Below are 19229 nucleotides of genomic sequence, written 5' to 3'. Positions count from 1 at the left end.
TTAACTGTACCCTTTGTACCTTCGTGCGTCTGTGGAGGCCTGTGAGGCAATACCGTGCGTCGTCCGGGACAGGGATTTGTGTGACTTCGCTCAGAGCGCAGCGGACTCCCACCCAGTATTCGCTAAGGCTGGGGCAAGACCACAGCATATGGAGGAAGTCTGCCTCATCTCCTTTACAGCGGGGACAATGATGGGGGGATTCTGGGAACATGCGATGAATCCTCCCAGGGGTAAGGTATGCTCTATGGAGTACCATCAGCTGAATAAACTTCATACTCGCGTTACGTGATACTTTTTTGATGTGTTCAATCATACATTCCCAGGCCTTATCAGTAAGTTCAATATTGGAGTCCGCAAATCAGCGTGCCCTAAGGGCCGTGAGTGTGACTGCTGCATGTGTCCGTATACCAGTATACAACCATCGGACCAAGTGTCCCCCATTGCCCATATAATACAAGAGATGTACTAGATTATGTTGTGGGGGTTCGCTCCTCTGTGGGGCCCAGGCGTGTCTAATATAGTGGGACACAGTAGCGTGTAGTAAATATAAGCGTAGTGGTGTACCTGTAGACTGCTGGAAGGAATCATGGTCTAGCATGGCACCATTGCCGAAGAATGCACCAATGTCTTCTACCCCAGCGTCCGCCCATTCCCGCAGCCTGGTCCTCGTGAGTCTACCTTGTGGTGTGGGAATCCCCAAGAGGGGAATCTTCGTTGCGTAAGGGGTCGTTGGGGAGGTATATGATAATGCCTTTTTCCAGCATTGTAAAGCTGTCGTCAATAGGGGAGGGCTATTAGCAGGGATCTTGGCCCTGGGCAACAGCAAGGAGTGCAGCTCGCCCCGGTCCAATCTATGGGTTGTAAATCCGATCTCCTGCAGATTTTTCCTCGCAGTCCAGTACGATATCCATTGGAGCTGACTAGCGTAGTAGTAGGCCCTGAAGTCGGGGACTCCCAGACCGCCACTTCGAGTACTCAGTTGGAGCTTCCTCAGGCTCATTCGTCTGCGGCCTGTGCCCCAGATGAGATTTACCAGTATAGTATTAAATGTGTTAAAAATGGACAGCGGGAGAGCGACGGGTAAATTTACGAAGTAATATAACAGGCGAGGTAATAGCACCATCTTCGAGATGGCGACTCTGCCCATCACCGATAGAGTTAACGAGGACCAGAAAGTCACACTGGCCCGCAGGGCCGCTATTGCTCGCCCAATGTTGCCGTCAGTTTGATCTGTCTGCGTTCTGCATATATGGATGCCCAAGTATTTAAAGGTGGTGGGGGCCACTGGTAACGTGTAGTCGCCAAACTGCAGGGTATTTGAGTATGGCGTGTCCCAGAAGAAATAGGCGGTAGATTTCCCAGGGTTTATAGCCAGGCCCGAAAGGCGTTCAAAGTTGGCAAACACCCCAGGAAGAGAGGTATTATCCGCCGTCAGATCCGAGTGCTATAGTCAGGGGCTCCAGTGCGAGCACAAACAGTAGGGGAGACAGTGGGCACCCCTGTCTGGTACCCCTATAGATAGAATATTGATCGGAGATTTAACGGCCCATACGTGCTCTGGCAGTGGCGGATGTATATAATAAGCAAACTCACTTGAGATATGTGTCCGGGAACCCAAAATTTTGCAATGTCGCAAACGTAAAGTCCCAGGAGAGGGAATCAAAAGCCTGCCTGAGGTCTAATGCTATGCAGCCCGCATACTGGTATGCATGTGGAGCAGCCGTCATGACGTAATGTAGCCGTCTGTTATTTAGGGATGTGCTACGATTCGGTAGAAACCCGCATTGATCACTGTGTATGAGCCTATTAAGATGTGGCTGTATGCGATTAGCAAGGGCCTTACATAAGATTTTATATTCCGTAGCTAGCAGATAGAGGGGTCTATAATTAGACAGTTCTAAGCCGTCTCGTCCCGGTTTGGGTATCGATGCTACCATTGCTTGCATGGTGGAGTGTGGAAGGTGGCCAGTCTCGAAGGCAAGTTTATATACTGATTCCAGCGTGGGTACCAAGATCTCTTGGTATGTGTGGTAAAATTCCACCGGTAACCCATCCAACCCAGGCGCTTTATTGCGACCCAGACCCTTAATTGCATCTTGGATTTCTTGTTGGGTTATGGGGCCATCTATGGTTTTTTGTATTTTTTAGGGAGTTTCGGAAAAGGGAGATCTTGTAGGAACTCCGTTATGGAGAGGCCCTCCACAGGAGTGGGTGGTGCGTAAAGCGCTTTAAGATGGGCATAAAAGGCTGTGTTTATTTCTCTTTGTGTATTCACTATATGTCCAGTGGGTGTATGGATTCTAGTTATGATTGGGGTATCTGGTCTATCCCAAACTGTGCGAGCAGAGCCCCCGACCTATCCGTCTCCGCGTGTTTCCGTTGTAAGAATGCTCTGTGGTCTATTGTCCGCAATTTTTCTAGTGTGTCTGCATGGTCTATATAGGCAGATTGCAGGGCTTCTTTTTTATCGGGGTCTGACACCGCCTCATGCTCAAGCGTGTTCATTCGCTGTTCAATGCCCAATAGTCGGTGGTGTAACTCCTGTCTGGCTCCTACCAGTCGTCCTATCGACATACCACTACCTTCAGGGCATCCCATTCAATCAGATTAGAGGAGGCTGTGTTCCAGTTTTCAGCTAGGTATTGCGATAAGGTGTCGGAAATGGCTGAACGGAATGGAGCATCGTCCAATAACTGTGGGTGTAATTTCAAAGTAGGAACTGGGGTAGGTACCTTGCCCCAGTTGAGTGTGAGCTCCAACGGGTTATGGTCGGAGAAGGTTTTCGCCAAGTATGTAGACTGACAGACCTGTGTAGTGATGGATCTAGAGCAGAGGAATCTATCAATTCGGGTGTGGAGACTGTGTACTGGAGAATAAAAGGAGTATTCTTTGTGGGTGGGGTGAAGGCATCGCCATGTGTCTCAGAGCGCCCAACCGCTAGTCCACGTCGTAAACTGTTCGGTCAGTTTATTAGCAGTGGTACCATGTTGGGGTGGGTGTGATCTATCTAAATTAGTGTCCAGTACAGCATTCCAATCTCCCCCCCCAGGACCCAGGGGATACTCTCCCAATCCACCTATGCCACTCCTAGATTATGCAGGAAGCGGTCCTGATCAAAATTAGGGGCATAAACGCTGCTGAGGACCACTGGGGAGCCATCTAGCGTGCCTTTCAGCAAAATATAGCTCCCTTGGTCATCAACTCGGCGTTCCAATTCAAGAAAAGGGACCCCATGGCGTACCCAGACGGTCGCACCTCTGGCAAAAGCTGAGTAGTTAGTAGAGTAAATCTTGCCTCTCCATTTCTTGGGCATTTTTTGTGTTTCAAATTCTGTGAGATGGGATTCCTGGAGGAACGCCACATGAGTCTTGCGCCTGAGGAGGTATGCATGCACTCGATGACATTTCTTTATCGCCCCCAACCCACGCACATTCCATGTGATTTAGGTTATAGGACCCTAAAGTGAGAGCTGTCCTGGGCATGTTACCTTGCATAGTGTGGAGCCCCAGCATTCACGGAGCCAGTAGACCAAGCTCGAACAGGAGTCCCCTTTCCCCGAAACAGCAACAAAACTCGACTCAGCGCCTAAACTACGCTGGGCCCAACTATAATGTGCAAAAAATACATAACAAATAACAGTGCATACGCAAGTAGGGAGGTGGCTGCCCTGAGTCATGGCCATGGTCCTAGTACGGTCAGCAACCCGGCGGCTCTACGAAACCCTTCGGCTCTACGAAACCCTGCCCTGGGGGGACATCATAAGTAAATGTGTCTAAGACAATATTCCCGTCTTCACCAGTCGTTTGTTAGCGAGAGTTCCAATGGCCTCACCGAAATATGGGTCTAGTCCCACTGACATGGGGAATCTATCTGTGTTATTGCATCAAACAATTCAATCAGACAATTCAATCCCCCCAATTGAATAGGCCAACAATAGCAGAGTGATAATGTTCATATATACATTCATGAAAACAGTCTCTTAAATTGTAGAATCTGTATTATCGACTAAAGCATATATCAAACGATACTTCTGATAGCATTAGAGAGTAGGCATCAGTGTTCAGTTGTCAATTATGTTGTCTGTTGCCCGAGGTGTCATCGTGGGGAAGAGAGTTATGCTATGTTCAGAGTCCGAATTCAGGGTGCTATCCTCCGAGTCCGTGGGGATCTTGTTGGCATCTGCGCGAAATGCACCGACGACGGCAAGGGCTCCCTCCTGGTCGCGACGTTGCTGATCACGCGATGGACCAGCGCCACCTTTACTCTGGCCAGAGCTTTGAGAGCGACGGGAGCTCCGTTTAGCAAGAGTGTCTGAGAAGAGCAGACCGAGTGACTGAGCTGGCTAGAGGCAATACACGTAACTTCCATCCATTCCTCGGCGTCTGCTGGGCTCTCAAAGAAGTGAGTCTTTTTGTCAAAAATAACTTTCAGCCGAGCTGGATACAGAAGTGCATATTTGAGTTGTGCTTTTTGTAGTTTTTTCTTCACTGCTTGATTTTCAAATTGGATTAGAGCTTTGTCTCTCGCCTTCTGGCGATTGGGACTCGAAACTACTGAGACGTGAAGCAATGCTCATCATCAAATTTAATACATCAGTGGATGGGCTAAACGAACTATCTGAAATATACAATCTTTAAATATTTTCTATAAAATATCAAGCCACAGGGGAGGTATATGCAGGAAGCCATGAGCATTTGAAGTGTATGCTGAGGTGCCTTGTTATTAACAATAAGAGCCAATGTTTTGCCAAGATTCAGAGATCTTTGACTCATGAAGTAATTACCAGTCAGCATGTTAGTTTTTGAACTTGGACGGAACACACGACAAGGCGAGCTCTGGTGAGCGATTGAGACTACGAAATTACCAACTAGGTATAATATTAAATTGGAGAAACATGGTCAAATATTTTTCCTTAAAAACTAAATTCTTCCAAGTCATTCCACGGCCAGTAGGAGACAGCTGACGAGTATTTAAAATTTCGACTCAAGAAGATTGGGCCATTCTAATAAAGCTTTTCAAGTCAATTCAATCTAGCAAGACACAGTCATAGCAAACAGACTTTGAACTTCAACTCCCAGAAACACGATGGAGTCGCACGCGACATGCGTCACGTGGTTTGCAAAAGCCGGAAAAGACGGGCGAGATCGAAAAGAAGCAGAACAGCCGGCACGCCGGACGACCATCATTCAAAGGTAAGACGCAAGCTTGGTCTCAACTGAAGATTAACGAATGGAGGGTGTGATAGCATGCCATGATGCCTTGCTAAAGATCTCCCGAGACAAATCCTCGACTTTTGATTTTTGTTTGGCTTTCAGATTGAGCCGGCCAATCCGACTGGCAAAACCGGAAATTATCCCGGGCCACAGACCAAGATTCAGTACAAGGTACCCCACAGTAATTTAAAATCTCAAAAAATCTCTTTAAAATACACACTCATGATCGCAACCACACTAACACGACTACTTATCCATTTGACAGGTCTTCGGTACCACATACGACTCGTGACTGCATGCCCCACGGGCACCCCATGTAAGACTATGGGACTTACATTGTGACCGAATAGCTAGAGAATCAGATTGTAGAAAATATGAAACAATTTTAGTGAAATTAAAACTGGATATTAATTTTTCCCTCTTAGGTAGAGGTTGGATGTCTAATTATCCCTGATTTCCACTGCATTGAGATGCAGGCAAGCGATACAAGTACTGGCAGAGGTTTGAGGTAAATGTGTAGGCAGGCCATTGAGTAAACAGAGTTCTGTTTGTTTCTTTTAGTGAACACTGGTCCTGACGAGGGTCCCAGCAAGAAAAGGGATTCGAAACGCGTAGACCTTATTTTTCGAGGCCAATCTATCAGTTACAACTAACTGAGTTCAAGTTTTTCAAAAGAATCCCCAATATTGTTTTTGTCGATGGTCTCTGTTTTTGTATGTAATGCCATCTGTGTTCGCTTCATTGTGCCAAATTGACAAGAATTGGTTGAATGGGTATGAATGAGCAATAAGTGTTTGTTTTGTACTTTGTCATTGTCGTATTTTGTTAGGTGTCTAAAATACACAAAAGTAAATATATGTTCCTTAAACAATATGGACACCACTATGAGATGTGTTTTTAGATTTGTGGTACAATTTTTGTAAAATATTCAATGTAATTTGAGTGAACTTTTTGATTAAATCTGACAGAAAAAGTAGTCACCAGTGTTATTGTTTAAGTCATTACACGTTGTGAAAAGCTATGTTCTGAAAAAAGTGCAGTATTGGCATATTTTTGGTATCTGATGTTATTAGGCTAGGCCTTGCTGCCATTTAAGCCACAACCCGAGATTGTTTTTTCGGTTCATATGAGGCAGCGCGGTGTCAGCACTCACCGCGTTGTCCCGCGACGGGCCATCCCGGCCCCCCGCCGCTCCAGACTTCGGGTGCCCCCTGGTACGGAATCGCTGTTAGGCCATGCGGCCGTCCTCAGCCAGCTGTCAGGAATCACCCCTCCGCGTCTCGGTTCCTCGCCAGTGCAGGTGGGGTAGGGAGGGCACCGTCGCAAGGGAAGCCGAGCGCTCTGCCGTCTCCAAGCCCGGGGTAGGTTTCCCACTACATTTCCCAGGGTCCTCTGCGTCGCGCACGGCCCGTGCCGCACGCCAGGTCCCGGCGTCACCAAAGGCTCCGCCGCCGTGAGTAGGCCCCAGTCGAGGGCTCCAGCGCAACGCGGCCCCAGGTAATCTCCTCCGCATTCCCCGATGCCCGATGCTCCAGCGCCGCGGTGACTGCGTCCCAGACCAGGTAGGGCCCGGTGTCGACGGTATAGGAGGAGTTATGCCCCCCGAGGGTCCGGAGCTCTACCAGGCTCCGACCGCCATCACAGGCTGCTAGCCACGCCCCCAGCAATAGATATATTCTTATATATTATGATCACCCATTGTACAATGAGGGCTGGGCTTCCTCTGTACTTTATTCCATGTGGCTTCATGCTGTAGTGTTTATATAAATCATCCCAGTGTACACCCATTTCTTATGCATATGCTGTACTTGTATGTGTTTTCTAATGCAAAAATCAATAAACAGATCAAACATAAGAAAATAACGGAAAACTTTCATCAGATGCTCTAAACCCATGCTTCTGTTAACACTCCACCCACTTGAGATAGTCGGTGCTGCTTTTCATTTTTGTAAAACATTTCTGTTCAATATTTTGTGCCATTAAATAAATGTGCCCAAAGGTTAGCAACACTCAATAATCAGGTTTCCTGATATTGTTTTCTAATATCAGTGTATGAAACAACTACGAGATGAAAAAGGGGTGTGCTAGGAAATTAACAGGGGAAAGGGAACACATCTATTTTTCACCATAGAAGATGACAATCACTAGTGAAAGAATATCAATGGAAAGTTAAACAAAAGTTTATAGAGAGTCTTAAACAAATTGGCACACAGGCTTCAGGCGTTCCAACATGTTGGCTAGACCCAAAGAAGGACCCATTGGCACACGTTTTAGGTATGTCCCACGTCAAGAGCAGTTAGTTCAGAATAAAATAAGAGAGATAACTAAAATCTTAGGAAAAACACCTGCCATTCCCATTTGGTTTTCAATCATCCACCAATTTGACTAGGTATGAAAAAAATATATTTCAACAATAATAGTAAGATGGGTTAATACATTTATTGCAATGAAAGGTAAGTTGCTGGCCGAATCAAAGACAATCATGTTGAGAAGTAAATCATGGAACTATAACAGGAACTATATAAGGGAACCTTGTGTATTTACAACTTGGCTGAACGTGATATTACAACACTAGAGTTACTAGAACACAACTCAAGGCTATTATCCAAATATATACTAACAAAAAAAGTTAAAGCACATGCAAAGATGAAGGGGTCGTCTATACTGCAGGTTTATTTTAACCAATCTGCATAAGAAACTACAAAAAAATTGGAACAAACAGCCAGTGAATTTACAAATGGTCAAAAGTACTACAGACAAACAAAATCTATTAACGGTATGCCCGCAGAGGCTTGGAATAACCTGCATCTCGAAAGGTTGAGCACATTGATTTATAGGAATTTAGCACATTAGGGTGTTGGAATAAGAGGCAAATAAATAGTGGAGGGGCACATAGCCACTCTCCTACGCAAATGTTATAAAGTATCCACCTGTACCAATGTTCTAACTGCTGTTCGAATCGGACACTTGGGGCCTTCTTGCGAGTCTGGTGGACAGACTGCCTGATCGCCGCGGCCTCCACGAGACCACAGGCCAGTCGTCTTCCGACTTCCATATTACGAAGTGCCCGTGGTATGGCTACGCAGATTTTGCAATGGTGGTGATTGCTTTTCCATATGTATCGACCGCTGTGTAAGCATTTCGACTGCATATGTGTGAGATACAAACACATGCATGATACATGTGAAAAAAATACCACATACCCATATGTGGGCAGTCCAGGCAATGGGTATATGGTTAAAAAATGGCTCACCTGTACATCACCACAAACAGGGTCATAATCCTCTCGGTGAAGAGACTGCTGTGAAGGGGGACCTGAAGAAAGGGATCCACGTCGAACTTTGACTGAAATCATAGGAACGGGGTGGGTACGCACCGTAAATCCTTTGTTTCCGCTGACTTGAAGCTGACCGTCTCACCGCCGCGGTCAGCTCATGGAAAACCCAACTCGTAAAATAGACAGCAGTGAAACTACCCTGCACAGCCCTATGGGAGCTGCTTTTCCCCAACCATGATCCCAGCGGTCTGCAGTGTGCTGACCGTGTTGGCAGTTCATCCACTGTCTTTCCCAATGCAAGCTGCACATCTTGTAATATGCCAGTCGGACGCTTACGCCGTTCAGACTGCAACCCGGGTACGGAGGTTCATGGATCACCAAACTGGTAATAAGACTCTTAATGTCTCTCACTCCTGGGAGGGCAGCAGTTAAGAAGTTAAAGGAGGAAAATAATTGCAGCGGACTTTGTAGATACAGTTTATCCATGAAAAGTCATGGCATGTTTGTACACAGTTAAGATGCTTGCTTAAAATCTAAGATACAGAGCTCTTTACTGGTCTCTGGCTGCAAATAAAGGGCTTTGCACAATATTATATGAGAATTTTGATTTGTTAAATGTCTCATTTCAGTTACTTATTAATTTTGAAAGCTTGCTTTGGGTATTGAGATGTGGGGTGTTAGTCTGATCAGTGATATGGAGAGTGAGTATTCTGGTCCTTTCTTCCTGAAGGCTTTACAAATAATGCAATGGAACCATACATTTGTTTTAGCTTCTAGTAGGAAGCTGTAAACTTAGTTTAGTGCTGGTTTGATGTGATCGTCTTTGCAAACGTTTAGGTCCTTTTTTAGGTCTCGCCTGACCCAGCGCATGCGCTGGTCTGGCGAGACTTATTGAGAGGGCTCCAAAAATTGCTACCAGGCCAGCCTAGAGCTACAGTGCATGTGCGCGGGCGCGCGCGCCGCGCTTTACAGCGATTACTTTCACTTTACAGCCGCTTTGATGTTTGATCGTGATCGCGATCGCTTTCACTTTCGCGGCCGCTTTGCATAGCCAATAGGTCTCGCTTTTGAGACCTTTATAAGTATTTAGTTATGCAACTGTTGCATGGCTAAACACTTATAAGGTCCCAAAGGCGAGACCTATTGGCTATGCCAATGCTTGTTGGGTTTGTAGCCACTCAATTACATGGTTAGTGACTCTTTGAAATTCAGCTGAGTATACTGCAAGTAAATACAACAGGCAGCCCAAACATGTTTCTGTTTGGGATGGCTAAATGATTTTGCAATTTGGGCAAATATTTTTTCATTTTCACTCATTTTCATCCAACGTCAGTGGGCTTTAATAACGTGCATTGGTGCCTAAAGATTTTTGACTTGGGAGCTAGTGGCAAAAGGTTAGTCAAAATTCATGCCTGAAGGGTACAGTTTAGTTATATTAGTGTGTTGGGTATGCCCGTGGGGTTATCTTTGCACGGCAGGATGTTTTTTTGTTTTCTTCAAATGCTTAGTCTGTGGGTACTACTTCTGTAGTTTGCTAAAGTATCCCCAGATTAATTTCTTTTTTTCAGCAGGCCTTGATTCATTTTTTTTAAATTCCATTTAATGCATCGACCCATAATTCTGCTGTATTGAGACATTTACAATTTTAACAATTTGCATATTAAAGGGGGGTTATGTTTTTTTAATAGCCATGCATTTAGCAGCAGATAAAAGTCTAAATTTCTTCTGAGATGATTCGCAGGTATTTCATTTTTGACCTTCTCGTCTTCACAACCCCCCATTCTGAATTGTATATTTATTGCTTTTATTCATTTTAACACTATCTTTAAATGGGAAATGTCATCACCCATCAAACACAATATTTAGATGTGCGTTTAAACCTCCTTTATAAACAACAGTTTTAACAAATTGGATTGAAGCTTAGTAAAAAGATAATTGAGGCTGAAAAGTAAACTGGAAATTTAAAGTTAATTTTTTTTAGATTTGCTTTCTTCTCGGGATGAATAACAATATTTTCTAAAGCACATTTTCCTGTCCATTTTCCGGTTCTGAAGATGTATATTTACAGAGCTAGAGTTTCAAAAACATTTATTAACATGGTGTGTGAGCCAGAGAACTTTCACAAGTAGGAATGTCCTGTTAGGGCATGGAAAGATATCATGCTTGTTATAATATGAAGAGACTTATTTGTAGGACAGTGTGTGAGCCAGAGAACTTTCACAAGTAGGAATGTCCTGTTAGGGCATGGAAAGATATCATGCTTGTTATAATATGAAGAGACTTATTTGTAGGACAGACTACAGTTCTAAGTTCTCTAGCTGATGATAACCACTTTTATTACTAACCTCAGTTAAACAAATTTTCTTGGGTGTTAATATCCACTGGGATGCAAATCCCTTGGCTCTGAGGTTACCCATAGATCCTGCTGTGGAAGCGGTCATACTAATGTATTATTGTTGTGCAGCATGTGCACTGAACTGATTCCAATTGCTGAATAACAGGCCCTTACACATTATTGCTCTGTTCTGAAGACACATTTGGACCACTAAACTTCCAAAAGGCTGAAAGTAATATATGCATAAAAACAAGAAACGATTCAAGAACACATTTGTAAACTGAATGTTTAAGCTTCTCACCTCATCATTTTCCCTTGAAACTGATCTTGAGTGTTGTTATTCAGCATCCTAAGTTAACTTCTATATGGTGATCTGACACAAAAAGGGTGGTATTTTGAAGGATGGAGGGTTCAAAAGTTAGAGTTAGGAGGAGGAGCCTAGCGCGCAACCAAGATGGCCGCGTAGGTGCGAGGCTCCCGAGGACCTCCGCGACCTCCTATCATTATCCTGAACATATCCTGTCCCAAATGAGGGGACTGTGTTGGTGAGCCCGAGCTGAGGTGGCGCCCGTTTTCCGCTTCCAAACCGGACCTCGGATACCGACTTTAACACCGATTGAGGTTTGCGGCCTTCTCCCAGCCGAACCCCGGATTTGCGTTGTGGGGCGATCCAGTGACGAAGTGAATAACAGCGGCAGACAGGGCTTGGTGGCTCGCGTAACCCGCACTTTCACTTTCGCTTTCGTACCCTCCTTGCTGTCTATGCGAGGTTGGGTCACGGGGCTTTGTGTGTTGGTGTGGCCTCGCTGGGGGACCCTGCCTGCCCGCCGGCTGTGATCCGCCCCGCAGATCTGGGGTGGCACCCCCCCGGAGCCCGTGGACCTGCTTGCCCGCCCTTCACGACGTGGCTGGTGCGATCGGGAGACTGAGACCATGGCCACGAAACAAGATGGCGATCGGGCAAAGGTAAAATCGACCCGGCGTGGCGCAGCCCATCAGTCCAACAGCATGGATCGCTATACCCTCCAGAAGGGATCTCCTGAGGTGCCACGCAGGTCCCCTGAGGGCCCTACTGATGCCCCCGATCTGCCCACGGATCTGACTCTGCGGGATGTCATGGACGCCATCGCCGAGATGAAGGCCTCTGTGGGCCAGCGTTTTGACACTCTGGCGCAGAAGATCGACTCGGTCCTCGTGGATGTTGGCCTGATAAGGGCCGATCTCTCCAAGACCAACGACGAGTCGATTCTTTGGCCCACACCGCATCGGGCCTTACGACCGATGTGGCGGCCCTGCAAACGGAGGTGCGCCGGCTTGCTCGGGCGAGTGCGCTGATGGATCGTCGCCTGGAGGACTCCGAGAGTCGGGCCCGGCGTAACAACATCCGTATCATCGGGGTGCCTGAGGGACGTGAGGAAGCGGCGGCGGACCTTTTCGTGGAAGACCTGATCGTTACCCATCTCCAGCCACGGGGGCTGAGTAAATTCTTTGCTGTGGAGAGGGCCCACAGGGTTCCCGGGGGAAGGCCTAAGGTCGGAGCCGCTCCGAGACCTCTCATCGCCCGGATTTTTAACTTTCGGGACAGAGACGCTATCCTGCAATCCTCCAGACTACAGGGACCGATTAGACTTGATAATATGGACATTAATTTCTATCCTGATTTCACCCCTGCGGTCCAGAAGCAGAGACTGAGCTTCCTTGGTGTCAAGCGCCGTCTTCGGGACCTAAATCTCAAATACGCCATGCTCTTCCCAGCTAAGCTGCGAGTGGAGGTGGAAGGTCGCACACACTTTTTTGATCGTCCCGAAGCGGCCGGGGACTGGCTGGATACTCTGTCTGGAGATCGGGATCGGGGTGGCGGGGGGGGGAGCGGCCGGGGGAGAGGGCTCGCCGGATCAAGACTGAGGGACTAATATTAGGCCTCGCTCGGGATAAAAATGATGCCACTTTTGACTATACGTCGGATTGCTTAAGTTCCCCTCCTATGGAGGTTGTGTGGGGTCTCTTGGGAGTTCTCCCTCCTCCTCTGGGGGTCTAGTTAGTTTAACTATCTATGGGGCGACAGGCACACTGCACGTTGGGGGGGCTGTCTGGGCTCATGCAGGGGTGCAGGGAGGGGGGAGTTTTGTTGGGGTGGGTGGGCAGGGATGGGGCGTTGTTCGTTATTATCACAAGGCAACCCTTTTTTTGTGTAGGCTCTACTGTGCTCTCGGGGGGACGAATGATGGGTTTTGTGTATGATGGGGGGTAGGGAATTAACTTTGTTGTCTTGGAACGTCAATGGACTGGGGGACAGGATCAAACGAGGTGTGGTCCTACAGTATCTGAAGCGACTCTCGCCTGATGTGGTCTTCCTGCAGGAGACACACCTTATTGGCAATTCCTTCTGCGCCATGAATCGGCGTGGCTACCGCCTCGTGGCCCATTCGGGCTTCACGTCAGGCTCGAGGGGTGTGGGTATCATGGTAAAGAACTCGCTCCCGTTAGAAATTGATGAGGTGCTCCACGACGACAGGGGACGTTACACTGTCTTGGTGGGGAGAATGGAGGGCAAAGTGGTTGTCTTTGTGTCAGTGTACGTCCCACCGGGGCTGCAGTCGACCACCTTTGCAGATCTGGGGCGCCTCCTCCTTGGCCTTCCGGGGGGGCTTCTGGTGGTGGGGGGGGGGATTTCAACGCGGTGGTTTCTGGGACTGTGGATCGTCACCCCCCTAGGGACCTCCCCCGGGCACAGGCGTGGCTATCCGGCCTCTTGGATACACTGGGATTGGTGGACTGCTGGCGCTTAAAACATCCCACGCAGCTGCAATACACTTTCCACTCGGGGGCCCATGGTAGTCTCTCACGGCTTGATTATGTCCTTGTCCCGGCGGCCCATGTCGGGAGGGTGGGGGAGGTGCGCCATTTGGCACGGGGTATCTCGGACCACTCCCCGCTATTGTTGCATTTTGATGTCTTTCCGAGGGCTGAGAGCAGGGTGGTCCCAATCAATTCCTGGTACCTGCGCGACCCCACCATTCGCGCTGACTTGATTAAATCCCTCCAGCGCTATTTTGAGGAGAATGTGGGGTCAGTGCCTTCAGCTATCTCCCTGTGGGAGGCCTTCAAAACAGTACTTAGAGGGGAGGCCCTATCCCTTATTTCCCACGCCCGGAGGCGCGAGCGGGAGGAGGTGACCCGGGTGGAGGCTGAAATAGCTGAGCTGGAGGGTAATCTAGATGATGGGGTGACGGAGGCTGCATTACATGTCCTCCAGCTCAAGCAGACGGCTTATAGGGCCCTCGTTACGGAGGCGGCCAGGGGCCTCAGTAGAGAGCAACAGGGGCGACTGTATGATGTGGGTGATAAGGCTGGTAAACTGATAGCGTGGTTGGATAAAAAGGAGAGAGCGAATCGTGTGGTCCCGCTGATTGAGAAAACGAATGGTGTGTGTGTAACTGAGCCAGAAGAAATTGTCTCCTGTTTCGCGGAGTATTTCCGCGAGGTGTATTCCCCGGTCTCTTCTTGCTCGGAAGAGGATTCCCGTGCTCTGCTCAGGGATATCGCGCTGCCTTCCCTGTCCGGGGAGGACAGGGTGTCGCTGGACGCCGCTCCCACCTCCGACGAAATCGCCCTCGCCATACGCTCGGTCGCTTCTGGCAAGGCCATGGGCCCGAATGGTATCCCTATCGAGTTGTATAAGCTGCGACCGGATACATTGGCGCCTCACCTCCGCGCAATGTTCCTGGCGGCCCACTCGCTGGGCTCCCTCCCGCTTGACCAGCGTCTGGCTACAATCGTGGTGATCCACAAGGAAGGGAGACCTCGGGACCGGGTTACTTCTTATCGGCCTATCTCACTACTGAATGCGGAGCCCAAAATTCTCGCCAAGGTACTGGCCAATCGGCTGGTCGGTGTGGTGGGAGATCTGGTTCATCAGGACCAGTCTGGCTTTATTCCCCATCGCAACACAGCCCTTAACCTGCGGCGTTTGCATGGGGTGCTCGCGCGCGTCCCATTTATACGGGAACCGGCCATTTTGGCGTCCTTGGACGCCACCATGGCGTTTGACACGCTTGAGTGGCCATACATCTGGGCGATGCTTGCGAAGTTCGGATTTGGCCCAGGATTCATCAGTTGGGTCAAATTGTTGTATTCGGGCCCATTGGCGCAGGTGGTCGTGAACGGAAGAGTATCGGCCCCGTTTGAGCTGGGCCGGGGCACGCGACAGGGCTGTCCCTTGTCGCCGCTTCTTTTTGCGCTTGCCTTGGAGCCCCTGGCGGAGTGGCTGCGGTGGGAGCCTTCCATCCGTGGTCTCCGTTGGACCCCCGAGTATGAGGACCGCGTATCCCTATACGCTGATGACATCCTTCTGTACCTAGCCTCCCCACGTAAATCACTTATAGTGCTGGTTGCTGTTTTACATTCGTTTGGTCGTAACTCCGGTCTCGTCATCAACTGGGCTAAATCGTGCGTGTATGTTCTCTCTGGGGAGGCTCCTATTCTCCTGCGGGGCTGTCCGATCCAGATCGACCCGCAGGGATTTCGGTACCTGGGTGTCTTCATTACTCTGGACCCGGAGGCCCGGTATGAACGGAACCTGCTTCCCCCCCTCCAGCGCCTGCGGGTAGATGTCGCACGCTGGCGGCGCCTGCCGCTTTCGCCGCTCGGCCGGGCGGCATTGTTCAAGATGATCTCTGCCGCGTTTCCTGTACGCTTTGCAGAACACTATGGACTTAGTCCCGGCGCGCTACTTCCGTGAGGTGGAGAGTCTGCAACGCCGCCTGTTCTGGGACGGGAGGCCGCGTATTGCCCTGGCGAAGCTGACGCTCCCATGGTATGACGGGGGGATTGCCCTCCCGGATATTAAACGGTACTATTGGGCCTCCCAGCTCGCTGCAATTAACCATGGCCTATACGGGCCCGCCTTAAACCCGGCATTCGAAATGGACAAGATGCTCCGGCCAGGTGGCGACTACAATCGAGCGCTCTATTCTAGCGCGCCCGACGCTCGTCTGACGGGCCCCACGCGTGTCATGGTGCAAGTCTGGCACGCGGCCAATGCAGCTATGGGGTGGAAGGACCGTTTGACCCGGGCGTCATCACTATACGCGTCTGAGCGGTTAGGTTCCCTGTGGACCTCTAAGGGCTTCGAGAAGTGGGACATAATAGGTATCAGTAAAGTGGGGGATCTTTGGACGAGGGGAGGATTTAAAACGTTCGATATGCTGCAAACGGAATTCCAGTTGCAGGGCAGTGAATACTTCCGGTATTTGCAGGTCCGTCATGCGCTGGGCTCCGTTTTATCGGACGTTGCCTCCATCCCGGAATATTCCCCCCTGGAAGATAGAGTGCTGGATGGACACGTCCCGGACAGCACGATCTCACTTATATACAAAAAGCTGATAAACGACCGCTCGGGCCTGTTGACTGCCCTTCGTGCGGCTTGGGTTGCCGACGGGCTGGAGTTGGACGACGAGGACTGGACCTCCGCGGTGGCCTCCCCGAAGGAGGTGGCCATACCAGCTCGCCTTCGCTTCGTCCAGCTCAAGATACTCCACCGGGTCTACATGACGGGGCCAAAGCTTCTGCGTATGGGCTATGCCGGAGATGGGTTGTGTAAGCGTGGGTGTGGTGCTTTGGGGACCTTTATGCATATTTTGTGGGAGTGCCCGGAGGTAGAGGAGTTCTGGCGTGGTGTACATGAGGTGCTGCGACTGGTTACGCATGTGGCGCTGTTGCCTGAAGCGAGGAGATGCCTGTTGAATGTGTGGGAACCGACTGATTACTCAGCGCCGCAGACGTGGTGGGTGACTCTGGGATGTATGGTAGCCAAGCGTGATATTGCTCAACTGTGGGGATCCCAGAGGCCCCCGACGGTCTCGGCCTGGAAAGAACACATGGACTGGTGCATGTTTCGCGAAAAAGTGGTGTATGTGGCGAGGGGTAAGCCTGGGACATGGGTGAAAGTATGGGGCCCCTGGAACGCCTACCGAGGGGGTATCTGCGCGCCACCGCTGCTGCCTGATCCCTCGCCAGCCCCATCCCCTTAGCCGACTCATTTCCCCCGCTGCCGGGCATTGGGTTCCCCCAGTCCTCGCTTTGCTCTCTTCCCCCTCTTCACACTTCTGTGTATAGTTGGGATCCCCCCTCTTGGGGTGCACGTGCTGCTATTTTTGATTGTGGGTTGCCTTGTGGGTGTGGTTTTAATTTTTGTTGTTCTTAATTTAAAATGAAACCGCATAATGGGGCCTGGATGATGTGGTTTTTGACATTGTTATCTACTGAGAAATGCTCCTCCTGTGATACCACGTGTTCCATAAATGTATGTCGTATGTTCCTACCATTGCTAGCGGCCGGCCGGAAGGTTGTGGGCCCATACTTGTATACTTTTAAGACCTGTAATGAACGGTTTCAAAAAAAAAAAAAAAAAAAAAGTTAGAGTTACACATCATGGTAACCTATGGTCCCTTACACCAAGGAACTACTTCACATCAGCTACTGCAAAGGTTTGAAAACAGGTCGTTCTTTTTTTATTTTTATGCAACAATTTATGGCTATTCAGGTGTAGACAAGGGTAATCGTCTTCCAATTTAGATTTTCCAATCAGTGTTCGTCTTTAGTCAGTAACTTGTTCTGTCTCTGATAAATTCAGTGTTCTTAATCCCATTTATTTCATATTTGTACATCAAGAGATATGTAACATCTGTTTGATGTGCAAGACATTTTAGTGAAACCATCCATTTCTTTCTTGTTCTGGTAACAGGTGGAGGAGAACCGAAGTGGTTTATTTTTCTTTTTGCTGTTTTTGAGGTTCTTCCCCATGACTCCAAATTGGTTCTTAAACATCACGTCTCCAATCTTGAATATTCCTTTGATCCAGTTCTTCTTTTCTGTGCTGATAGGTAAGGAAAAGATCTACAGATATGGAGGTATATACTGTTGGATGGAAAAAAAAACAGAGCATGTTTTAAAATAGTTTGCTTGAATCTGTTACATCATCGACTTAAAAGATCGATAACATTTTGTTGAGTGTATTTGAAACAGTGGATCATTGTCTCAACTGTGTTTCTCTCTAGTAACTGTTTCTCCAAAAATGAGAATTTTTCTTTCTTGAGTTTACTTTACATTTTTCTTTGTGCAGTCTGTGTGGAGGGGGAATAATGTGCTCATAATTTATAACAAATGAATAGTTAATGTGAGTTACGGGTTGATTTATTATTAATAGCTAAGACGTTGTTCTTTGATACATTTTAGTAAATAGGGTCTGATTTAACTAATCATGTTCACCTCATTAAGACAGGATTTTTACCTGCAGGTGTGATCTCCAAATATTGATGTTTCTGTTTATTTCATCGGATTACTTTTGTGCTGTTTTATAAGCTGGTATTGATCTAATGTATATGTGATAGAAAACCAAGCTTCAGTCAACCTGTTTTGGGAAACCCATTTCTGTCAAACAAACATGTTCACTTACATTTGATGTTCTAGATCAGTTTTGTTTTTCTCTCCTTATGTGTATGTTAATCGATGCATATTTCTATATTACAGGTCTTGTACCCTACAATTTCATTTGTGTACAGACCGGCTCCATTCTTTCTAAAATCAAATCTCTTGATGACATTTTCTCCTGGGGTACATTGTTGAAACTGTTGGCTATAGCTGTAATGGCACTAATACCGGGAACCATCATCAAACATTTAAACTATGATCATCTAAGGACGGATATAAAGGACAATGGTGTTCTACTTACCAATGGCAAAAAGTCAGACTAGTGGGAAGCCAAAGATTTGCAACAAATATCGTTTAAAAACTATAAGTTATTAAACACCCTGTTTGAAATTTTGTATGAACTATTACTGCTGTTTGCAATTAATTTTTATGAACAATTTTTTAAGTTAGAAATATAAATATGGAATTTAAAGTCTTACAATTTTTCCATGTTCTTGTTTGAAAGTGTATGCATAGACATTAATTCGATTTTAAATTATTTTATATTTAGACTTTTAAATATAAAAGGTATGTATTTAGAAACTGCAGCACACATACTGCTAATGTCTCATATAAATGAATGGCTATAGCAGATGAGCAGTCCCAGTCTGATAAACATTATTGTGGCATTTTTCTTTCAACTGTTGTCAGTTTAGATAGGGTTTTGTACAGTGGATGTCCAATGCATATATATATTTTTAATTATTAGATCATTGGGGCTGATGATCTGCTCTGATTTTATTTGATGCACTTTTGTTATTAGATATTGTATCATCCTTTTAAGTTATGACCAGCAGTCTTCTTTTAGTAGAAGTTATTTGTGAAAAAATTTAGTTGTGTAGAATTGGCACAATACATTTCTATGTGCACAAGAAACTCACAGATATTTATGATGTTTTTCCATTTGCATAGAATAATTATTTTTTTTACATAT

General features: G+C 47.5%; 1 protein-coding gene across 1 annotated transcript in view; it reads left to right on the top strand.

The window, feature by feature from the left end:
- Window positions 1-18734, top strand: part of TMEM41A (transmembrane protein 41A) — a 206578-nt gene extending 187844 nt beyond the window's left edge. Inside the window, exons 4-5 of the mRNA XM_085648733.1 lie at window positions 17571-17709; window positions 18356-18734. Coding sequence (XP_085504859.1) covers window positions 17571-17709; window positions 18356-18579 — 363 coding nt within the window. The 3' untranslated portion in view covers window positions 18580-18734. The remainder of the gene's footprint in view (window positions 1-17570; window positions 17710-18355) is intronic.
- Window positions 18735-19229: the final 495 nt, after the last annotated feature.

The sequence above is a fragment of the Triturus cristatus genome, chromosome 3_2 (assembly GCF_964204655.1).
Source record: "Triturus cristatus chromosome 3_2, aTriCri1.1, whole genome shotgun sequence".
NCBI classification, from domain to species: domain Eukaryota; kingdom Metazoa; phylum Chordata; class Amphibia; order Caudata; family Salamandridae; genus Triturus; species Triturus cristatus.
The sequence above is the reverse complement of the archived record's forward strand: the minus strand, read 5'-3'. Positions and strand labels throughout refer to the sequence as shown.